This window comes from Salvelinus sp. IW2-2015, linkage group LG28 (assembly GCF_002910315.2).
Source record: "Salvelinus sp. IW2-2015 linkage group LG28, ASM291031v2, whole genome shotgun sequence".
Lineage (NCBI taxonomy): Eukaryota > Metazoa > Chordata > Actinopteri > Salmoniformes > Salmonidae > Salvelinus > Salvelinus sp. IW2-2015.
The window spans coordinates 10,770,705-10,794,623 of record NC_036868.1 but is presented as its reverse complement, the minus strand read 5'-3'; the positions used below and the strand labels follow the sequence as shown (position 1 = coordinate 10,794,623).

The 23,919-nt window shown below is 44.0% G+C and overlaps 1 protein-coding gene across 1 annotated transcript in view; it reads left to right on the top strand.

The window, feature by feature from the left end:
* The first annotated feature begins 267 nt into the window (after nt 1-267).
* Nucleotides 268-23,919, top strand: part of LOC111954035 (rho GTPase-activating protein 18-like) — a 49,883-nt gene continuing 26,231 nt past the window's right edge. Inside the window, exon 1 of the mRNA XM_023973531.2 lies at nt 268-543. Coding sequence (XP_023829299.1) covers nt 383-543 — 161 coding nt within the window. The 5' untranslated portion in view covers nt 268-382. The remainder of the gene's footprint in view (nt 544-23,919) is intronic.

Genomic DNA, 23,919 nt, shown 5'->3' with positions numbered 1-23,919 from the left:
AGCTATAACATACAGTAACTTGGAATATTAGAGCAGTAAAACATGATTGTGCTGTTTTCAGGTCAGTGCCCTGTTACTTGACAAATGAATTCCCCAGGTAGGATATTAGTAGTGCTGGGGCCAATTGCTGGTGGACCATATAAAGTAAGTAGATAAGATAGAAGGCTGGGATAAGAAAAAAAGTCTTTCATAGGTTTATAGGAGTGGCTCAGCCCAAATTACACGACTCAGCAGTATTCTGGGCGGTGCTTTCAGGCAGCTGTTGATTATCCATGTTATCGGGGAGGCAGTGAGTGAGTTCATTGAAACAGCTCCCCTCTCACACAGCGTTACTACCCCTAGAGCTGTGTACATTCTAAGTTACCTGCGAACTGCAACAATAATGCAGCATGAGCCGCGCAACATGAATCGCCAGCAGGACGCCAAGGGAGTAATCTTGACCGGGTATTTTAGCAATAGTGAAATTTTACCTCCCGCCTCGGGTGTCAATAATGCAGAGATCGACAGAGATCTCTCGACAGAGATCGAGTCTTCATCGTTGAGGTGAGCGGATAGTCTGTTATTGAACATAGCGTACTGTATGTAACATTGCTGCTTGAATAGTAACGAGAGGTGCAGTTGCCTAGCATATTCTCTTTTTAGTCAGATATGGCTACCAGTTGTCCGGCTTGTAATCTGACCTCTAACATAAAAKTTAGTAGCCGTCAAGCCACCGCTGACTTTTCCATGTGTTGATACATTGTTTTCAATTTTTTTTTAAATCGAATGAGTTCATAGACTAAACAAGCAGTGACGATACACCCGAGCGTATGACAAGGGAAGCAGTATAAATACCAAGTGTAGCCTAACATGTTGACCAGACCGGACACGTCGCGTGCGCGAGCGTCGCAAAATATATTTAGAAATCCATGTTATTCACGAGTGTCTGCGACTCCAAGGGCTAAAATAAAAGTCTTTCCTATTTCTGACACAGATCGCGCTGCAAGTCCTGCCTCTCCCATCTCCTCATTGGTTTATAGAAGCAGGTACCCACTGGGTGATTGAAAGACGAACTGTTTTGCCGGTAGTCGTGGTAATACAATGAAAGTTTAGATGCGATCACCATATAAGTTAAACGATGAAAAAGCCTGGAAGGAGGAGAGATGACTAGAAACGATTCGGTTGGCCGTTTTATGTGTGGATTAATTGTCGGAGTAGAGGTCCTTGTGCATTTCAGGTAAAATAACAACTCAATGTTTATATCCGAGGACAAATTAGCTAGCAACAGCAAGCTAGCTAAATAGGACAAATTAACGTTAGCTATCAAGCGCAAGCTAACTAGCTAAATTACCATACATGTTTAATGCTTTTCGACCTGTACCCAAATTAATGTAAATGGTTCAGAGTTTGTTTTGATATTTTAACCTGCGTGTTGTGATCGCGTTTGGTGTGGGGGGCAAAATACATTTATGCACGATAGCGCATGATGGCACACGCRCGCAGCCGGTTTGGGTTCCGTGTAAACTAGGCTACGTCATTATGCCAAAATTCGACTGTCCATAACCCCACTTTTTATTAGACTACAGAAAACTTTAGAGCAAGCCCTTACGGCTGGACATACTGCCAAATTCTCTAAAACGATGTTGGAGGCAGCTTATGGTAGAGAAATTAACATTACATTCTCTGGCAACAGCTCTGGTGGACATTCCTGCAGTCAGCATGCCAATTGCAAGCTCCCTCAAAACTTAAAACAACAGTGGCATTGTGTTGTGTGACAAAACTGCACATTTTACAGTGCCTTTTATTGTCCCCCGCACAAGGTTCACCTGTGTAATGATCATGCTGTTTAATCAGCTTCTTAATATACCACACCTGTCAGGTGGATGGATTACCTTGGCAAAAGAGAAATGCTCACTAACAGGGATGTAAACAAATTTGTGCACACAATTTGAGAGAAGTAAGATTTTGTGCGCATGGAACATTTCTGGGATCTTTTGTTTCAGCTCATGAAACGTCGGACCAACACTTTACATATTGTACATATTTTTGTTCAAACATTGTTTGTTCTGCAAATGTTTAAATAACAATACCAAACCCCACGCATAGGCTACAGAGGACATACACACACACACAAACCTAAACCTAACCCACATTTGTTTTTGCCCTTTTTCTCCCCAATTTCGTGGTATCCAATTGGTAGTTACAGTCTTGTCTCATCGCTGCAACTCCCATACGGACTCGGGAGAGGCGAAGGTCGAGAGCCGTGCATCCTCCGAAACAAAACCCAACCCAACCAAGCCACACTGCTTCTTGACACAATGCCCATTTAACCCAGCTGCACCAATGTGTTGGAGGAAACACGTACACCTGGCAACCGTGTCAGTGTGCACTACGCCTGGCCTGCCACAGGAGGCGCTAGTGTGCAATGGGACAAGGGACATCTGGCTGGCTGCAACAGAGTCTGGACTCAAACACAAAGTCTCTAGTGGCACAGGTAGCACTGCGATGCAGTGCCTTAGACCACTGCGCCACTCAGGAGGCCCCCCTAACCCTAATTCGAATCCTAAACCTAACCACTAAGCTCAAAAATAACCTCTGTACTCGTGGGGACGTGGGAAAGGTTTTTTATTTGTCATATGCACATGGTAAACACCATCCAATGAAATGCATACTTGCAGGTTCCTTCTCGACAATGCAACAACAATAAGAACTAATAAAATATAAGAATACGATCATAATGGCTCAGTAGAATAGAATAAGCATTTAAGCATAAGAATAATACACGAAAGCACACTTTATAGAACAATATTTACACGTGTCAAAGAAAGGGGAGATTGGGGGGACAAGTGTTTAAAGGCCCAGTGCAATCAAAAATGTGATTTCCTGGGTTTATACATATTTCCATTCTAAGAGGTTGGAATAATACTGTGAGATTATGAAAATGATGGGGATTTTAGTGTAAGAGCTGTTTGAGCTGTTTTGCTGGGATGGAGTTGTAGCCTGCCTGCTGACATCACCAATGAAAAAGAGAGTTTCAAACCTCTCTGCCAATAACAGCTAGTTTTAATTTTCACTTCCCCACTTACACCACTCCCACAGTCCCAGCAAAATTCTTGCTTGATAAATTGCTCTTTGCTAAGAAGCAATTTTTTTTTACCATTACTGTTGTTGTTATTATTATTAATAATAAATATATATTTTGAAATCACAGTAATGTACTTAATTGTTACCCAGAAATGATTTGATATTGAGATAAAAACGGCTGCATCGGACCTTTAAATTGTGCAGTATTAGCAATAGTAAATATGATTCTGGCAGCAGCAATTGTGATGTGTGTGTGTGTATATGTGTGCTAAGGTGTGGAGAGTCAGTGCAGGGGGTCAGTCCAGTTCAAGTGTTCAGCAGTCTGATGGCTTGTAGATAGAAACTGTGTCTGAGCCTGTTGGTATCAGACCTCAGTCAGTGTCTACCCAACGGTAAGTGTCTGCCTGACGGCATGAACATGAACAGCTCATGGCTGGGGGGTCCTTGATGATTCTGCAGGACCATTGCAAGTAGATGCTCTGGATGAGTGGCAACACGGCCCCAATGATGAACTTGGCCATCTTTATCACCCGCTGTAGGGCCTTGCGGTCATGGACGGAGCAATTCCCGTACCAGGCTGTGATGAAACCAGGCAGGACGCTCTCGATGTTGTAGAGGTAGTATTTGGAGACCCGGTGGCATGCTACATTTCTTCAGCCGCCTTAGGAAGTAGAGACACTGTTGCACCCTCTTGACAAGAGTGGTGGTGTAGTTGGTGCATGTCAAGTCCTCAGTGATGACAACGAGGAACTGAAAACTGCTGACTCTCTACTGCAGTCCCGTTGATGTGGATTGGGGTGTGTTTCCTTCTCTGCTTCCTGAAGTTATTTCAAATCAAATTACATTTTCACATGCGCCGAATACAACAGGTGTAGTAGACCTTACCGTGAAATGCTTACTTACAAGCCCTTAACCAACAATGCAGTTCAAGAAAGAGTTAAGAGAATATTTACTAAATAAACCAAAGTAAAAATAGTTAAATAACAATAATGAGGCTATATACAGGGGGTACCGGTACTGAGTCAATATGCGAGGGTACAGGTTAGTCAAGTTATTTTGTACATGTAGGTAGGGGTAAAGTGACTATGCATAGATAATAAACAGGGAGTAGCAGCAGTGTATAAACAAAGGGACGGGGGGCGTGTCAATATAGATAGTCTGGGTGGCAATTTGATTAATTGTTCAGCAGTCTTATGGCTTGGGGGTAGAAGCTGTTAAGGAGCCTTTTGGTCCTAGACTTGGCACTCCAGTACCGCTTGCCGTGTGTTAGAAGAGAGAACAGTCTATGACTTGGGTGACTGGAGTCTTTGACAATTGTTTGGGCTTTCCTCTGACACTGCCTAGTATATAGCTCCTGGATGGTAGGAAGTGATGTACTGGGCCGTACGCACTACCCTCTGTATTGCCTTACGGTCAGATGCCGAGCAGTTGCCATACCAGGCGGTGATGCAACCGTTTCAGGATGCTCTCGATGGTGCAGCTGTAGAAATATTTGAGGAAAGGTTTGTCGTGCCCTCTTCACGACTGTCTTGGTGTGATTGGACCATGATAGTTTGTTGGGGATGTGGACACCAAGGAACTTGAAATTCTCGACCCGCTCCACTACAGCCCCGTCAATGTTGGTGGGGACCTGTTCGCACGCCTTTTCCTTTAGTTCACCATCAGCTCCTTTGTCTTGCTCACATTGAGGGAGAGGTTGTCTCTGACCTCCTCCCTATAGGCTGTCGCATCATTGTCGGTGATCAGGCTTACCACTATTGTGTCGTCAGCAAACTTAATGATGGTGTTGGAGTCGTATTTGGCCACGCAGTCGTGGGTGATCAGGGAGTACTTGAGGAGACTAAGCACGCACCCCTGAAGGGCCCCAGTGTTGAGGATCAGCATGGCAGATGTGTTGTTGCCTACCCTTACCACCTGGGGGCGGCCCGTCAGGAAGTCCATAATCTAGTTGCAGAGGGAGGAGTTTAGTCCCAGGGTCCTTAGCTTAGTGATGAGCTTTGAGAACACTATGGTGTTGAACGCTGAGCTGTAGTCAATGAACAGCATTCTCACATAGGTGTTCCTTTTGTCCAGGTGGGAAAGGGCAGTGTGGAGTGCGATTGAGATTGCGTCATTTGTGGATCTGTTGGGCGGTATGCGAATTGGAGTGTGTCTAGGGTTTCCGGGATGATGGTGTTGATGTGAGCCATGACCAGCCTTTCAAAGCACTTCGTGGCTACCGACGTGAGTGCTACGGGGCGGTAATCATTTAGGCAGGTTACCTTCGCTTCCTTGGGCACAGGGACTATGGTGGTCTGCTTGAAACATGTAGGTGTTACAGACTCAGTCAGGGGGAGGTTGAAAATGTCAGTGAAGACACTTGCCAGTTGGTTCGCACATGCTTTGAGTATACGTCCTGGTAATCCATCTGGCCCTGTGGCTTTGTGAAGGTTGACCTGTTAAAAGGTCTTGCTCACGTCGGCTACCGAGAGCGTGATCACACAGTCGTCCGGAACGGCTGGTGCTCTCATGCATACTTGAGTGTTGCTTGCCTCGAAGCGAGCATAAAAGGCATTTAGCTCGTCTGTTAGGCTCGCGTCACAGGGCAGCTCGCGTCTGGGTTTCCCTTTGTAGTCTGTAATAGTTTTCAAGCCCTGCCACATCCGATGAGTGTCAGAGCCAGTGTAGTAGGATTCAATCTTTGTCCTGTATTGATGCTTTGCCTGTGATGGTTTGTCTGAAGGTGTAGCGGGATTTTTTCTAAGCGTCCGGATTAGTGTCCCGCTCCTTGAAAGCGGCAGCTCTAGCCTTTAGCTTGGTGCGGATGTTCCCTGTAATCCATGGCTTCTGGTTGGGATATGTAAATACGGTCGCTGTGGGGGATGACGTCGTCAATGCACTTTTTGATGAAGCCGGTGACTGAGGTGGTATACTCCTCAATGCCATTGGATGAATCCTGGAACATATTCTAGCAAAACAGTCCTGTAGCGTAGCATCCTCGTCATCTGACCACTTCCGCATTGAGCGAGGCAATTCGAGGATTTAAGTTTGATAGAGGATTTAAGTTTGCCTGCATTAAAGTCCCTGGCCACTAGGAGTGCTGCTTCTGGATGAGCATTTTCTTGTTTGCTTATGGCTTTATACAGCTCGTTGAGTGCGGTCTTATTGCCAGCATCGGTTTGTGGTGGTAAATAGACGGCTACGAATAATATAGATGAGAACTCTCTTGGTAGATAGTGTGGTCTACAGCTTATCATGAGGTACTCTATCTCAGGCGAGCAATACCTCGAGACTTCTTTAATATTTGAAATCGCGCACCAGCTGTTATTTACAAATAGACACATACCCCCACCCCTCGTCTTACTAGACATGGCTTGTCTGTCCTACTGATGCATGGAATACCCAACCAGCTCTAAAGTATTTGTGCCGTCGTTCAGTCACGACTCAGTGAAACATAAGATATTACAGTTTTTAATGTCCCATTGGTTAGAATAGTCTTAATCGTAGATCATCCGTTTTATTTTCCAGTGATTGCACGTTGGCCAATAGTACGGATGATAGTGGAGGTTTACTCACTCGCCTACGAATTCTCAGAAGGTAGCCTGACCTCCGCTCCCTTTTTCTCTGTCTTTTCTTCACGCAAATGATGGGGGTTTGGGCCTGGTCTCAAGAAAGCAGTATATCCTTCGCGTCAGACTCGTTAAAGAAAAAATCTTCTTTGTCCTGTTTGAGGTGAGTAATCGTTGTTCTTATGTCCAGAAGCTCTTTTCAGTCATAGGAGACGGTAGCAGCAACATTATGTACAAAATAAGTTACAAACAACGCGAATAAAACAACAAAATAGCACAGTTGGTTAGGAGTCCGTAAAATGGAAGCCATCCCCTCCGGTGCCATTATTATTTTACTGACGTGGAGGGAGAGGTTTTTGTCTTGGCAACACAATGCCAATTCACTTACCTCCTCCTTATAGGCTGACTCGTCGTTGTTGGTTATCAGGCCTACAACCGGGATGTCATCAGCAAACGTCATTGAGTTGTTGTCGTGCAAAGCCATGCAGTTGTTGTCAGGGTGTACAGCAGAGGGCTGAGGACTCACCCCTGTGGGGACTCCTGTGTTAAGAGTCAGTATGGAGGAGGTGTTGTTACCAATCCTTACAGCCTGTGGTCTGCCTGTCAGGAAGTCCAGGATCCAGTTGCAGAGGGTAGTGTCGTCCAGTAGTGATGCGTGCGTTGACTCATGGCTGGTTGAATAAAGAGAAAAGAATTGCATAAATGTATAATTCTTGCGCAATTTTATATCTATAGGCTACATTGAGGATTTTCTTTCATTATTTTAGGCTATCTGGCATTAGTGCGTAAGCCTAAGCTTTAGGGTCTAACTACATGCCAATCGCCAAAAGCTTTTGGAAATGGGCAGAAAAGGGTAACGTCGATCGAAGGGACAATGTCATAATTTAATTCAATAAGAGAAAAGCTGCAAAATGGAGAGTTGACAATAAAGAGAAGGGAAGGACAGAGAAGTAATGTTTGTGAAAGATTTGGTGATATTGCATTTTCTCCCCGGTCCCTAAACATCTTTGCACCACGAAAGAAGCAGAGATGACGGATTGAACTTTACAGATGTCAACTAAATCAAATCACATTTTATTTGTCACGTACATATGTTTAGCAGATTATTGCGGTTGTAGAGAAATGCTTGTGTTTCTAGCTCCAACAGTGCAGTAATATCTAACAATTCACTACAATACACATAATACACACAACTTAAAAGTAAAATAATGGAATTAAGGAATGTATAAATAAATAAATATTATGATGAGCAATGTCAGAGTGGTATAGACTAAATACAGTAGAATAGAATACAGTTTATACATATCAGGTGAGTAAAGCAAAAATATGTAAACATTATTAAAGTGACTAGGGATTTCAAGTCTATGTATATGGGGAAGCAGCCTCTAAGGTGCTGGGTTACGTAACCGGGTGGAAGTCGCCTAGTGATGGCTATATAACAGTCTGATGGCCTTGAGATAGAAGCTGTTTTTCAGTCTCTCAGTCCCAGCTTTGATGCACCTGTACTGACTTTGCCTTACTCATGGTAGCAGGGTGAACAGGCAGTGTCTCGGGTATTTGTTGTCCTTGATAATCTTCTTGGCCTTCCTGTGACATCGGTGTCCTGCAGGTCAGGTAGTTTGCTGCAGGTGATGCGTTGGGCAGACCACACCACCCTCTGGAGACTAGATTAAAGAAATCATTTTATTGATTTATGACATTCTGGTGAGCAAGGGTTTATTTAGTTTTCTGGGGCAACATATAATGACATAAGAGAAGCTGCATGTATCTAATTATAAAAAAGTTGACTAACAAATAGCCTACCAAAACATTGAAAATTATAAGCAGAAACATATCTAAATCAAGCAAAAAAAATCACGCACCTTCTATCAAAAAAGATTTCAGCTGTTCTGACTGTAGCCTAAAGCACATTTTCTATATTTGCGGGTTAGGGTCAGGTTCGGGCCTCATATTTTCACTTTATCACTGGCCAGTAGCGGATGGGTTATTAGCAATTGCGGGCGGGTGCAGGTGAACAAACCGCTGACCCACGCACCACTAGTGTCCAGACCCAGGGCTCTGAGCTTGGAGGGAACAACAGTGTTGAACCGTAGTCAATGAACAGCATTCTCACATAGGTGTTCCTCTTGTCAAGATGTGTTAGTGCCGTGTAAATAGCGATTGAAATGGCATCTTCCGTGGATCGGTTGGAGCAGTAGGCAAATTGGAGTGTGTCCAGTGTGCCTGTCATGCTGTCCTTGATGTGGGCCATGACCAGCCTCTCGACACACTGATGACAGGGGTGAGTGCAGCGGGGCGATAGTCATTTGGGCGTGTCACCTTAGTTTTTCTTGGTCACTGGGACGATGGTGGTCTTCTTGAACCATGTGGGGACTACAGCCTGGGGACAGGTGGATGATGTCAGAGAAGACACCCACCAGCTGGTCACCGCACACTCTGAGGACGTGGCCAGGGATGCCACCTGGGCCGGTGGCTTTGTGAGTATTCACTCTTTTGAGAGTTTTCCTCACGTCCGCATCAGAGAGCGAATGCTGGTCATCCGGAGCAGTGAGAGCCTTTCTGGATGGCTTGTTATTATCTGCCTGGATGCGAGCATAGAATGTGTTAAGCTCGTCTGGGAGGGATGCTTCGGTGTGCACCACACAGCTAGATTTGCCTTTGTAGTCCGTGATAGCCTGTAGTCCTCGGCACATGCGTTCCGTGTCTGAGTTGTCGAACATCGATTACATTTTGAGTTTGTATTGTCTTTTTGCATCCATAATATTTTTTTGCGTAGCTTGTACCTGCTTGGCTTGTATGTGTCACAAGCCACCAAGTATCTAGTGTTCGTTCTGCTGACATTGAATGCCACAGTACAGGCTCTCAGCAAGGTACGGATTTCTCTGTTTATCCAATGTTTTTGGTTGCGGTACATTATGTCCGGATTGTTATTGTGGGTACAACATCAACACATTTCCTAATGAACCCTGTGACTGACAATGTATATTCCTCAATGTTGATGGATGAGTCCTGGTTGGATGAATCTTTGAACATATTCCTATCAGTATTCTCAAAACAGTCCTGAAGCATTGAGTCTGCCTCCTCTGTTCAGTGCCTCACTATTCTCTGTGTTGGTGGCTCCCTCTTGAGTTGCTGCTTGTAGGCGGGGAGTAGTAACAGAGATACATGATCTGGTTGGCCAAAGTGGGGGCAGGGGGTGGCTTTGTACGCGTCACGGATGTTTGCGTAGACATTGTCTAGCAACGTGTAGCCACCTGTAGGTAGCTGGTAAGACATGATTCTATAGATTACCACAGTATGACTCATACCCATAAAACCTTGCGGTCAAACAGGGAAATGGTTCCAATTGTTTTTCCACCATTAATTTTTCCCATAGGGGTTTTTAAAATCACTTACAATAAGGGTAGTGTTCTGTGTAGGCTTACCCTGGCGTGATGTTTTGATAACCGGGTAAATCTCTCTAGGACAAGATTAATTTTATCAATATATTCGCTTGTATTTACCCCCCCCCAAAATGAAATGCTAATTAGCTGCTAATATGGCTATCATAAAGAACTAAAAATGCCATGATGATCTGGACGAGACTGCCAAATCAAGGCAAAGGTAAGAATCTCTGGATTAACTCTTTATTAGCTAAATGTAGAAATTAACAAATTGGCTACATTTTTTAAATGGACAATTCTGTGAACTGTCTTGTGCAAGTTTTAAATTTACACAATACCTGTTAGCGAAGGTGTCAGCTAGAGATGACGTGCAGGAGCTTGCAGGGATTTGCATGATGTCTTGCATGATGTCTACTTTGATGCTAATTAGCATTTTCGAATAGAGCCAAATATATTGATAAGTCACTTTGTCCTAGAGAGACCTCTAGGTTTTATGGGTATTATGACACCTCCACTTTTGGGCTCTATAGAGAATACCAGAACACTGCAAATTCCTGGAGTGACAATCCATGACATTCTAGTAGGGATGCACAATATATCGGTGAACATATCGGAATCGGCTGATATTAGCTAAAAATGCTAACATCGACATCGGCCCGATGTCTAGTTTAACGCCGATGAGTAAAACCGATGTCAAAGCTGACGTGCATACCTATATAACATATATTTTTTTTGCGCTACACGTGCAACACAGAATTCCTAACCTAGCCTACAATGTCTGCTGTGTGGATTGAGCAGTCAGCAAGTCGAGCAGTCATTTGAAAGAGTAAGACCATTTCAGCGAGACAACTCAAAGGCGAAATCCATTAACGCCAAGACAATGGAATTCATTGCCCTTGACAATCAACCGTTCTCTGCCGTGGGTGATGTTGGCTTTCGCCGACTGGTCGAGTACTGGTATACCAAGTCCGCTATTTTTCAGATGTTGCCCTACTGGCGTTACACAGTAATAGCGTCACTGCTATTAGCTTCACGACTGACATTTGGACCAGCGATATCAGCCCCATGAGCATGCTGAGTCTGACAGAACAGTGGGTCGTCGAGGATTTCGTACTGAGGAAAGTCGTATTGCATGCTCAGGAATATGCTGGATGTCATACCGCTGCTGCCATTTCAATGGCATTTGAGAACATGTTTGAAACTTGGAAACATGAACACACTAGCTAGCTCCATTCGATCAACTGACTTGAGAAATAAGCTCATCAACTGCGCCTGCAGCAGACGTGATATCCTATCGTGGCATTGAAACGCCTGCTCAACATAACTGCCAACACAGGCTGTGAACAAGCGATTCAGTGGCATTCTCTCTTTACTGTGTCACCACCATGCTCGATGCTATGTACAAGGACCGCTTCTTCGATGCAGACAAGAGGCCACAGACAAACAGAAATCCTGGTTGAGAATGAAACGACTAAACAAATGAACAATGAAACAGCACAGCAAGTAAGTGAAAGAAATAGGTTTTGATTATGTTTCAACAAAATGTAGTGATGTACGGTGGCCAGAATATTCGCATTTACCCGGACTACACTGCGACAGTCATGAAGAAGAGGTCAGCCTTCAACGAGGTGAGGGGGCTCCTACACCGCAGTCTGGACACCAAGTTCGGCATTCTTTACCCAGCTGTACTGAAGATCACTACTCCCTCCGGCGAGCAGAAGACATTCTTAGACCCAACCAAGGCCTAAGAATACATTGTCGCGCACCTAAATATCCTTGTTTTTGAAAGAAAAGCAATTTTTTTTGCCCATTATTAAAATAACATCAAATTGATCAGAAATACATTGTTAATGTTGTAAATTACTATTGTAGCTGGAAATTGTATATTTTTTAAATGGAATATCTATATACAGTGGGGAGAACAAGTATTTGATACACTGCCAATTTTGCAGGTTTTCCTACTTACAAAGCATGTAGAGGTCTGTAATTTTTATCATAGGTACACTTCAACTGTGAGAGACAGAATCTAAAACAAAAATCCAGAAAATCACATTGTATGATTTTTAAGTAATTAATTTGCATTTTATTGCATGACATAAGTATTTGATCACCTACCAACCAGTAAGAATTCCGGCTCTCACAGACCTGTTGTTTTCTTTAAGAAGCCTCCTGTTCTCCACTCATTACCTGTATTAACTGCACCTGTTTGAACTCGTTACCTGTATAAAGACACCTGTCCACACACTCATTCAAACGACTCCAACCTCTCACAATGGCCAAGACAAGAGAGCTGTGTAAGGACATCAGGGATAAATTGTAGACCTGCACAGGCTGGGATGGGCTACAGGACAATAGGCAAGCAGCTTGGTGAGAAGGCAGCAACTGTTGGCGCAATTATTCGAAAATGGAGAAGTTCAGGATGACGGTTCAATCACCCTCGTCTGGGGCTCCATGCAAGATCTCACCTCGTGGGCATCAATGATCATGAGGAAGTTGAGATCAGCCCAGAACTACACGGCAGGACCTGGGTCAATGACCTGAAGAGAGCTGGACCACCGTTTAAAAGAAAACCATTAGTAACACACTACGCCGTCATGCGATTAAAATCCTGCAACGCACGCAAGATCCCCTGCTCAAGCAGCGCATGTCCAGGCCGTCTGAAGTTTGCCAATGACATCTGGATGATCCAGAGGAGGAATGGGAGAAGGTCATGTGTCTGATGAGACAAAAATAGAGCTTTTTGGTCTAAACTCACTCGCCGTGTTTGGAGGAAGAAGAAGGATGAGTACAACCCAAGACACCATCCCAACCGTGAAGCATGGAGGTGGAAACATCATTCTTTGGGGATGCTTTTCTGCAAAGGGGACAGGACGACTGCACCGTATTGAGGGGAGGATGGAATGGGGCCCATGTATCGCGAGCATCTTGGCCAACAACCTCCTTCCCTCAGTAAGAGCATTGAAGATGGGTCGTGGCTGGGTCTACCAGCAATGACAACGACCCGAAACACACAGCCAGGGCAACTAAGGAGTGGCTCCGTAAGAAGCATCTCAAGGTCTGGAGTGGCCTAGCCAGTCTCCAGACCTGAACCCAAAAGAAAATCTCTTTGGAGGGAGCTGAAAGTCCGTATTGTCCAGCGACAGCCCCGAAACCTGAAGATCTGGAGAAGGTCTGTATGGAGGAGTGGGCAAAATCCCTGCTGCATGTGTGTGCAACCTGGTAAGAACTACAGGGAAACGTATGATCTCTGTAATTGCAAACAAAGGTTTCTGTACCAAATATAAGTTCTGCTTTTCTGATGTATCAAATACTTATGTCATGCAATAAAATGCAAATTAATTACTTAAAATCATACAATGTGATTTTCTGGATTTTTTGTTTTAGATTCGTCTCTCACAGTTGAAGTGTACCTATGATAAAAATTACAGACCTCTACATGCTTTGTAAGTAGGAAAACCTGCAAAATCGGCAGTGTATCAAATACTTGTTCTCCCCACTGTAGGTGTACGAGGCCCATTATCAGCAACCATCACTCCTGAGTTCCAATGGCACGTTGTGTTAGCTAATCCAAGTTTATCATTTTAAAAGGCTAGTTACAAAACCCTTTTGCAATTATGTTAGCACACCTGAAAACTGTTGTGCTGATTTAAAGAAGCAATAAAACTGGCCTTCTTTAGACTAGTTGAGTATCTGGAGCACCAGCATTTGTGGGTTCGATTACAGGCTCAAAATGGCCAGAAACAAATAACTTTTTTCTGAAACTCGTCAATCTATTCTTGTTCTGAGAAATTAAGGCTATTCCAAGCAAGAAACTGAAGATCTCGTACACCGCTGTGTTCTTCTCCCTTCACAGAACAGCGCAAACTGTCTCTAACCAGAATAGAAAGAGGAGTGGGAGGCCCTGGTACACAACTGAGCAAGAGGGCAAGTACATTAGAGTGTCTAGTTTGAGAAACTGATGCCTCACATGTCTTCAACTGGCAAGCTTCATTTAATAGTACCCGCAAAACACCAGTCTCAACGTCAACAGTGAAGAGGTGACTCTGGGAGGCTGGCCTTCTAGGCAGAGTTGCAAAGAAAAAGCCATATCTCAGACTGGCCAATAAAAATAAAAGATTAAGTTGGGCAAAAGAACACAGACACTGGACAGAGGAAGATTGGAAAAAAGTGTTATGGACAGACAAATGTAAGTTTGAGGATCACAAAGAAGAACATTCGGGAGATGCAGAAAAAATTAAAAGATACTGGAGGAGTGCTTGACACCATCTGTCAAGCATGGTGGAGGCAATGTGATGGTCTGGGGGTGCTGGTAAAGTGTGAGATTTGTACAGGGTGAAAGGGATCTTGAAGAAGGAAGGCAATCATTCCATTTTGCAACGCCATGCCATACCCTGTGGACGGCGCTTAATTGGAGACAATTTCCTCCTACAACAGGACAATGACCCAAAGCACAGCTCCAAACTATGCAAGAACTATTTAGGGAAGAAGCAGTCAGCTGGTATTCTGTCTATAATGGAGTGGCCAGCACAGTCACCAGATCTCAACCCTATTGAGCTGTTGTGGGAGCAGCTTGACCGTATGGTATGTAAGAAGTGCCCATCAAGCCAATCCAACTAGTAGGAGGAAGCAGGGGATGACATTTCTTTATATTTCCTCAACAAATTGTCAACTAGAATACCAAAGGTCTGCAAGGCTGTAATTGCTGCAAATGGARSATTCTTTGACGAAAGCAAAGTTTGAAGGACACTATTATTTCAATTAAAAATCATTATTTATAACCTTGTCAACGTCTTGACTATATTTCCTGTTAATTTTGCAACTAATTTCATGTATGTTTTCATGGAAAACAAGGACATTTCTAAGTGACCCCAAACTTTTGAACGGTAGTGTGTGTGTATATACGGTAGTGTGTGTGTGTGTGTGTGTGTGTAGTGTGTGTATATATATATACACGTTTTAAGTCATCCCAAGTGGATGGTGTAAACTTGATTATGTTCGCCCTGGATAGAGCTCTACTGAGGTTCAGTTTAACATGGTAGCATTTTGCTCTAGTTTAGGAGAGGTAGATGCAGCCTTCCAACAGGAGGAAGGCCAGCATAGGGGTCCAAGGTTTTAGTGTTCCTGTTGTATTCGGAGCATTTGACAAATAAATTGTGATTTTTTTCTTTATATTTTATTACTCTGACCTTTCAGCACACTGGCCATGTGATTATACTAACATTCATTTCTGATTACTATGACTATGATTACTATGGCTAATTCACATACTCTAGGCTCCACATGCTTTATCAGCTTGAACGTGAAAGGAATTAACCAGGTGGTCAAGTGTAGCCGAGTGTCATCTTAAGTCTTTAAGTCCGAACATTGTTTTTCTCCAAGAGTCCCATCTCTGGTCCAGCGACCATGATAAACTAAAGAGAGGATGTGTAGACCAAATATTTCACTCCAACTTTGGTGCTAAGGCCAGAGGGGCAGCCGTCCTTATCAGAAAAGGCACCCCGTTTGCTTCCTCCGAAGTAATTTCAGATACTAATGGAAGATATATTACAGTGATGGGGAAATGGTTTAGCACACAGGTTATTCTGGCTAACCTCTATGGTCCTAATTAGGATGACGCTCAGTTTTTCTCTGACCTCATCGCAACACTTCCAGACCTTAATTCTCATCATCTGATATTGGGTGGAGATTTCAATTGTGTATTGCATCGAAGTCTAGACAGATCCAGACCGAAGCCCAACAATGTAATTTCAAAATCAGGCGCAGTAATAAACTACTTTCTAGAATCCTATAATTTGTCTGATCCATGGAGGAGGAGCAATCCCACTGCTAAACAGTACTCATTTTTTTCTCCAGTCCACCTCTCATTCTCTAGAATTGACTTTTTCCTTTTGTAACTGATAGCCAATATCACAGCATCGTTATCTCAGACCATAGCCCTGTCCAGCTAGATATCCACTTTCCGGACAGTACTGTGTAACATGAAGTCCTATGAGTGTCATCTGATGAAGATCATCAAAGGTTAGCGATTCATTTTATCTATATTTCTGCTTTTTGTGAATCCTCTCTTTGGCTGGAAAAATGGCTGTGTTATTCTGTGAATAGGCACTCACCTAACATAATCGTTTGGTTTGCTTTCGTCGTAAAGCCTTTTTGAAATCGGACACTGTGGCTGGATTTACAAGTGTATCTTTAAAATGGTGTAAAATACATGTATGTTTGAGGAATTGTAATTATGGGATTTCTGTTGTTTTGAATTTGGCGCCCTGCAGTTTCACTGGCTGTTGAAGAGGTGGGACGCTACCGTCTCACGTACCCTAGAGAGATTAAACATAAACACTCCTGGAGCGCACTAAGCAGGATTTCATAAGGTGGTCGTCTCTTCCCATTTCATAAACAGGTTGCATTAATTCTGTTAAGATGACTGTACTGCCTAGGTTTTTGTACTTATTCCAAATGATTCCCATTTTTCTGCCAAAGTAGATGTTCAAACAACTGGACAGCTACATTTCCAGCTTCATTTGGAATAAGTGAAATCCACGAATGAGAAATGTATATCTAGAGAGACCTAACCCCGCAGGCGGGCTGGGCCTTCCCAATTTTTTACACTACTACTGGTCAGCAAATATATCTAAATGTGTTTATTGGGTTTCTATATTTGATAACAAGGCCCAACTTGGGCCATCATGGAGTTATAGTCAAGCCTTCCAACTTCTCCGGTCTCACTCCTGTGCTCCCCAATGCCCATGAACCTTGGCACCATTGTTTTGAACCCCATTGTTAAGAACTCCCTTAAAATCTGGTCCCAATTCCGATGTCACTTTAGCCTTAAACAAGCAAGCAGCTTCTCTCCATGAACATCTAATCATCTCTACCCAGCTTCGTAGATGGACACAACATTCCAGTTCTGGCATAGGAACGGTCTGGTGTTTTTTTGTGACCTATTTATTGATAACACATTTGTCTCATTCGATACTCTGAGGGTTCACCATAATATTCCCAATACCCACTTTTTTAGATACCTGCAAACTCGCAGTTTTGCCAAAAAACATTTCCCTTCATTTCCACTCGAGCCTACTAAATGTCCAGTTCGAGAGGTGCTTAGATTTTAACCCTTATCTGAAGGGCACAATCTCCAGATTATACGACATAATACAGAACATTAATCCGACTTCCATTGCAAATACAAAATCTGCATGGGAGCAAGGCATAGGTGGCGAACTACAATATTATACATGTCAACAAACTATTGAGCTTATCCACACATCATAATTTTGCATAAGGCATGGGCTTATTCAGTTTATGGTTTTGCACCGTGTCCATCACTCAAATGACGGATTGGCAAAAATATACCCAAATGTTGACCCCAAGTGTTTGAGATGCAACTAGAGTCCACCGACTGTGGGACACATGTTTTGGTCATGCCAATCTTTGAGTGGCCTCTGGGACCCCATTTGAGGCATTCTCACATATGTGTAATACAACTGTTAGCCCCAACATGGTCACTGCCATTTTTGGGGTACTTCCCCTAGACCAGAATGCTCGCCGCATTGTCCTCTTTCACTGGAAGTCTGCAAAGGCGCCCTCCTTAATGCAGTGGGTTAAGGAGGTGATGTCATCTCTGCCTCTGGAGAAGGTTAGATACACTGTGCATGGGTCCCACAAAAGTTTGACTTAACCTGGTCCCCATAAATAAACTCAGCAAAAAAGAAACATCCCTTTTTCAGGACCCTGTCTTTCAAAGATAATTTGTAAAAATCCAAATAACTTCACAGATCTTCATTGTAAAGGGTTTAAACACTGTTTCCCATGCTTGTTCAATGAACCATAAACAATTAATGAACATGCACCCGTGGAACAGTCATTAAGACACTAACAGCTTCCAGACGGTAGGCAATTAAGGTCAGTTATGAAAACTTAGGACACTAAAGAGGCCTTTCTACTGACTCTGACAAACACCAAAAGAAAGATGCCCAGGGTCCCTGCTCATCTGCGTAAACGTGCCTTAGGCATGCTGCAAGGAGGCACGATGACTGCAGATGTGGCCAGGGCAATACATTGCAATGTCTGTACTGTGAGACGCCTAAGACAGAGCTACAAGGAGACAGGACAGACAGCCGATTGTCCTCGCAGTGGCAGACCATGTGTAACAACACCTGCACAGGATCGGTACATTCGAACATCACACCTGCGGGACAGGTACAGGATGGCAACAACAACTGCCTGAGTTACACCAGGAACGCACAATCCCTCCATCAGTGCTCAGACTGTCCGCAATAGGCCGAGAGAGGCTGGATTGAGGGCATGTAGGGCTGTTGTAAGGCAGGTTCTCACCAGACATCACCGGCAACAACGTTGCCTATGGGCACAAACCCACCGTCGCTGGACCAGACAGGACTAGCAAAAAGTGCTCTTCACTGATGAGTCACGGTTTTGTCTCACCAGGGGTGATGGTTGGATTCGCGTTTATCGTCGAAGGAATGAGCGTTACACCGAGGCCTGTACTCTGGTCTGGGGCGGTGTGTCACACCATCATCGGACTGAGCTTGTTGTTATTGCAGGCAATCTCAACGCTGTGCATTACAGGGAAGACATCCTCCTCCATCATGTGGTAGCCTTCCTGCAGGCTCATCCTGACATGACCCTCCAGCATGACAATGCCACCAGCCATACTGCTCGTTTTGTGCGTGATTTCCTACAAGACAGGAATGGCAGTGTTCTGCCATGGCCAGCGAAGAGCCCGGATCTCAATCCCATTGAGCAAGCCTGGGACCTGTTGGATCGGAGGGTGAGGGCTAGGGCCATTCCCCCCAGAAATGTCTGGGAACTTGCAGGTGCCTTGGTGGAAGAGTGGGGTAACATCTCAGCAAGAACTGGCAAATCTTGTGCAGTCCATGAGGAGGAGATACACTGCAGTACTTAATGCAGCTGGTGGCCACACCAGATACTGTTACTTTTGATTTTGACCCCCCCCCTTTGTTCAGGGACACATTATTCCATTTCTGTTAGTCACATGTCTGTGGAACTTGTTCAGTTAATGTCTCAGTTGTTGAATCTTATGTTCATACAAATATTTACATGTTACGTTTGCTGAAAATAAACGCAGTTGAGAGGACGTTTCTTTTTTTGCTGAGTTTACAATAAGTGGAGAGCCTGTCTTACTTAGTGTAACTTTGTATAGTTTGGTAAGCAGTCATGTCTGTCTAGTGGCCATTTGTGCTGATAAGAATTTTTATCTAACTTTTTTTTCATTGTTTTTGTTTCTATTACTTTTTGTTTCTGTTTTTCTTTCCTATTTAGCTTACTTTTATAGATGCCTTGGCGGGTGGGTGGAGGGAGTGAAGGGTTGGAGGGAGGGAGGTGATGGATGGATGGATGGGAGAATGAGGGTTTGGGGTTGTACTGTTTTTGTTGTTATATCTGAAAATCTATAAATAAAGTTAAAAAAACAAAAATAAAACTTTAAGGCTACCCAATCTCTCAATGTCTCGCTTCCGAAGCAATTTGAGCTACTACGTAGTTATACATGTTGTTATTTGCCAGAATGTTAATTTCTGTGCTGCAGGAACCAATGGCCCTCCCTCTGCCACAGCAGGAGCAATCAATGCTGTCTCTGAACCACTCGCCCCATTCATAGCCCCTGAAATAGTGATATTGGAGGATCTGAATCTCGATTGGCTTACACCCTCGTCTGATTGTCTTAAACCTTGTGTAGTCATGTGTAACATTCTGTATACTCCCCTTGGCTTTCACTAAACCCCTAAAATAAGCAGCTTAATTGAATTTTAAACCCAAAATCTATTTTGCATGAAGAAATAACCTGTCATTCATCACAAACTTTGTGAATATCTTGGTTTTCCCTCTTCACAATGCAGAAAGACTGCATTTAATCAGTGGACATCACTCGTTTTTATTACAACACACCTGTCATGATAGTTTTCTTTACTAAAGTAGAGCTCATCACTAAGCTAAGGAACCTGGGACTAAACACCTCCCTCTGCAACTGGATCCTGGACTTCCTGACGGGCCGCCCCCAGGTGGTGAGGGTAGGTAGCAACACATCTGCCACGCTGATCCTCAACACTGGAGCTCCCCAGGGGTGCGTGCTCAGTCCCCTCCTGTACTCCCTGTGCACCCACGACTGCATGGCCAGGCATGACTCCATCACCATCATTAAGTTTGCTGACGACACAACAGTGGTAGGCCTGATCACCGACAATGACGAGACAGCCTATAGGGAGGTGGTCAGAGACTTGGCCGGGTGGTGCCAGAATAACAACCTATCCCTCAACATAACCAAGACTAAGGAGATGATTGTGGACTACAGGAAAAGGAGCACCGAGCACGCCCCCATTCTCATCGACGGGGCTGTAGTGGAGCAGGTTGAGAGCTTCAAGTTCCTTGGTGTCCACATCAACAACAAACTAGAATGGTCCAAACACACCAAGACAGTCGTGAACGACAAAGCCTTATCCCCACGACAAAGCCTTATCCCCCTCAGGAAACTAAAAAGATTTGGCATGGGTCCTGAGATCCTCAAAAGGTTCTACAGCTGCAACATCGAGAGCATCATGACCGGTTGCATCACTGCCTGGTATGGCAATTGCTCGGCCTCCGACCCCAAGGCACTTCAGAGGGTAGTGCGTACGGCCCAGTACATCACAGGGGCAAAGCTGCCTGCCATCCAGGGCCTCTACACCAGGCGGTGTCAGAGGAAGGCCCTAAAAATGGTCAAAGACCCCAGCCACCCCAGTCATAGACTGTTCTCTCTACTACCGCATGGTAAGGGGTACCGGAGAGCCAAGTCTAGGGACAAAAAAGGCTTCTCAACAGTTTTTACCCCCAACCATAAGACTCCTGAACAGGTAACCAAATGGTTACCCGGACTATTTGCATTGCGTGCCCCCCCCAACCCCTCTTTTACGCTGCTGCTACTCTCTGTTTATCATATATGCATAGTCACTTTAACTATACATTCATGTACATACTACCTCAGTTGGCCCGACCAACCAGTTCTGCCGCACATTGGCTAACCGGGCTATCTGCATTGTGTCCCACCACCCGCCAACCCCTCTTTTTACGCTACTGCTATTCTCTGTTCATCATATATGCATAGTCACTTTAACCATACCTACATGTACATACTACCTCAATAAGCCTGACTAACCGGTGTCTATATATAGCCTTGCTACTGTTATTTTCAAATGTCTTTTTACTGTTGTTTTATTTCTTTACTTACACACACACACATACATTTTTTTCTCGCACTATTGGTTAGTAAAAATTAAAGTAGTAAAAATTTCACTGTAAGGTCTACTTAAAAATAAAGGAGAGCTGCACACACTAGGAGCTCAGATGCAAAAATATTTAATTTACCAACGTTTCGACAGGCAAGCTGTCTTCATCAGGGTACAATTGTGAAGACAGCTTGCCTGTCGAAACGTTGGTAAATTAAATATTTTTGCATCTGAGCTCCTAGAGTGTGCGGCTCTGCTTTATTTTTACGTTTTCTACTCCGCTAGCCAGCACCTCGCCTAAATAGGTGTGCGTTTCTTTTTCTTCTAGACTGTAAGGTCTACACCTGTTGTATTCGGCGCACATGACAAATAAACTTTGATTTGGTTTATTATTATTATTATTATTGCTAAAGGTACTGCATAGGTGTAAACATAATTTGTTTAGCAAGAGATAGCACTTGTATAGCCTAAGAAAGTAGCAGAAATGTGCAGAATATAGTTTTGAATGCATTTTATTGAAGGGAAACAATAACAGTCTTGAACTTTTTTGGCAACATAGTGATATATTCTTATATACTGTACAATGAGGAAATAAACTACAAAATACTAGTCTTCTCCTATTTTTTAACCATTGCCTACACCCACAAGGTGTATAAACAACAATGAATAAGAATAAGATAATAGACACAAAACAAAAACATGAAGAACATAAATCAATCAACTCTAATTAGCACATGTAGGACAGTATGCAAGTGTGTGTGCATGGACTTTGCAGATGTATTTCTCACATGTGCAGCACATAGTATTTGTTTTACAGTCCTTCTTTGGGTGGCAGAATTGGCATCTCCTCCTCTTGCCTGCCCCAGCTGCAGCCTCAGGTGGATCAGGACAAGATTCAGCCCCCTGAACAGCTTTCACAAGCGCTGCAGAGGCTGCTGTGCAGGGAAGGCACTCCCTTCTTTGAATGTGTGGGGTTACAAGTGCCTTTCTCAGCTGCTCCAGGAACACCCTCCTCTTGTTCCGTTTATCAGGCATCCAGGTACGGTTGATCTTGTTCCATATCATGAAGGCATTGTATGAGGACACATCAATGATGTTATGGAAGATGACCAGGGGCCAGCGGGCAGTCATCCTCCTGCAGCTGTAAGTTCCAATCACTTTGTCCAGGTTGTCCGTGCCTCCTTTGTTGTGGTTGTAGTCCAGGATTATGGCTGGTTTCCTGTCCTCACGATCACTGATCTCAACCGTTTTGTGCAGTGTGCTTAGGAGAACCACATTCTTGTTCATCTTTGGAGGTAAGTAACTAGAGTGGTGGTGGGGGTGAAGGCAAACTTTGATGAGAAGGCCCCTCTCCCTCTTGCGAGGAGTGCAGGGGGGAGCTCAGGCTTGTTCGTTCTAACTGCCAACCATGGTGATCTTCCTCTTCAGGAGCTGCTGGCTGAGTTCATAAGAGGTGAAGAAATTGTCAGACGTGACATTGTGCCCCCTCAGTCTATCTGTCACATCAAGTACAACCCCCATCCCCTGGGTTTTCTCCGGGCCTCCACTGGTCGGCTTCCCTGTGTAGACTTGCATCTTCCAAGCATAGCTGAATTGTGTGTTACAGGCCACACATATCTTGATGCCATACTTTGCTGGCTTGCTGGGCATATACTGCCGGAAAGGACAGGGAACTTTTGACAAAAGAGATTACTATCAGTTATTAGTATCAGGGTCACAGAAAACAATCACATAAATCAATGATATTACAGCAATATATAATAAAATTAACAGTGGAAATCACTTATATTACAGATATGAAAATAAAAATGTACCTCTGAATGGAACCAGTTGCTCATCCACTGTTACTTCAGGCCCAGGGTTGTAGAGGTATGGCAGACGCTCCACCCACTTCTCCCAGACCTCTCTTATGGCCGCCAGTTTGTCTCTCACACGTCTTGCAGGTCTTGACTCACGGTTATCAAATCGTAGCATTCTTGAGAAAGTGTGAAAGACTTTCAGTGGCATCGTGGCACAGAAAGTGCCCTTCCACTCGCTGCATCCCAGAGACTACATGTAGCCTCGCCTTGGGACCTATACTCACCTGCTAATATTAACAGCCCTATGTAGGCATGCGGGTCAATCTTATCCATCCTTTTCCAGTTGTCTCCATATTTACGGAAACCCTCCAAATTTGTCATCTCCAGGGTGATTATTTTAATGGCTGGTGTGATGAACATGTAGAATGTTGAGGCGATGTCCTGGGCATGGGCAACTGCATGTCTTGTGGGCCCTGGGGTCATCCGTATGACATTTTGTGCTGCCATCCTGCCCTGGTTGTCATATGGTGACAAGGACCATGTTATCCTCTTAGTGCGCAAATCCCTCTAGAGGGATCAAATTCGACAACATCTGGTGAAATCAGAGCGCGCCAAATTCAAAATATAAAATCGTAATATTAAACATTCATGAAAATACAAGTGTCGTACATCAGTAAAAAGCTTAACTTCATGTTAATCAAGCCGCTTTGTCAGATTTCAAAAAGGCTTTACGGCGAAAGCATACCATGCGATTATCTGAGGACAGCGCCCCGCATACAAAAGCATTACAAACATTTTCCAAACAAGCAGAGGCGTCACAAAAGTCAGAAATAGCTATAAAATAAATCACTTACCTTTGAAGATCTTACTCTGTTTGCAATCCCAAGGGTCC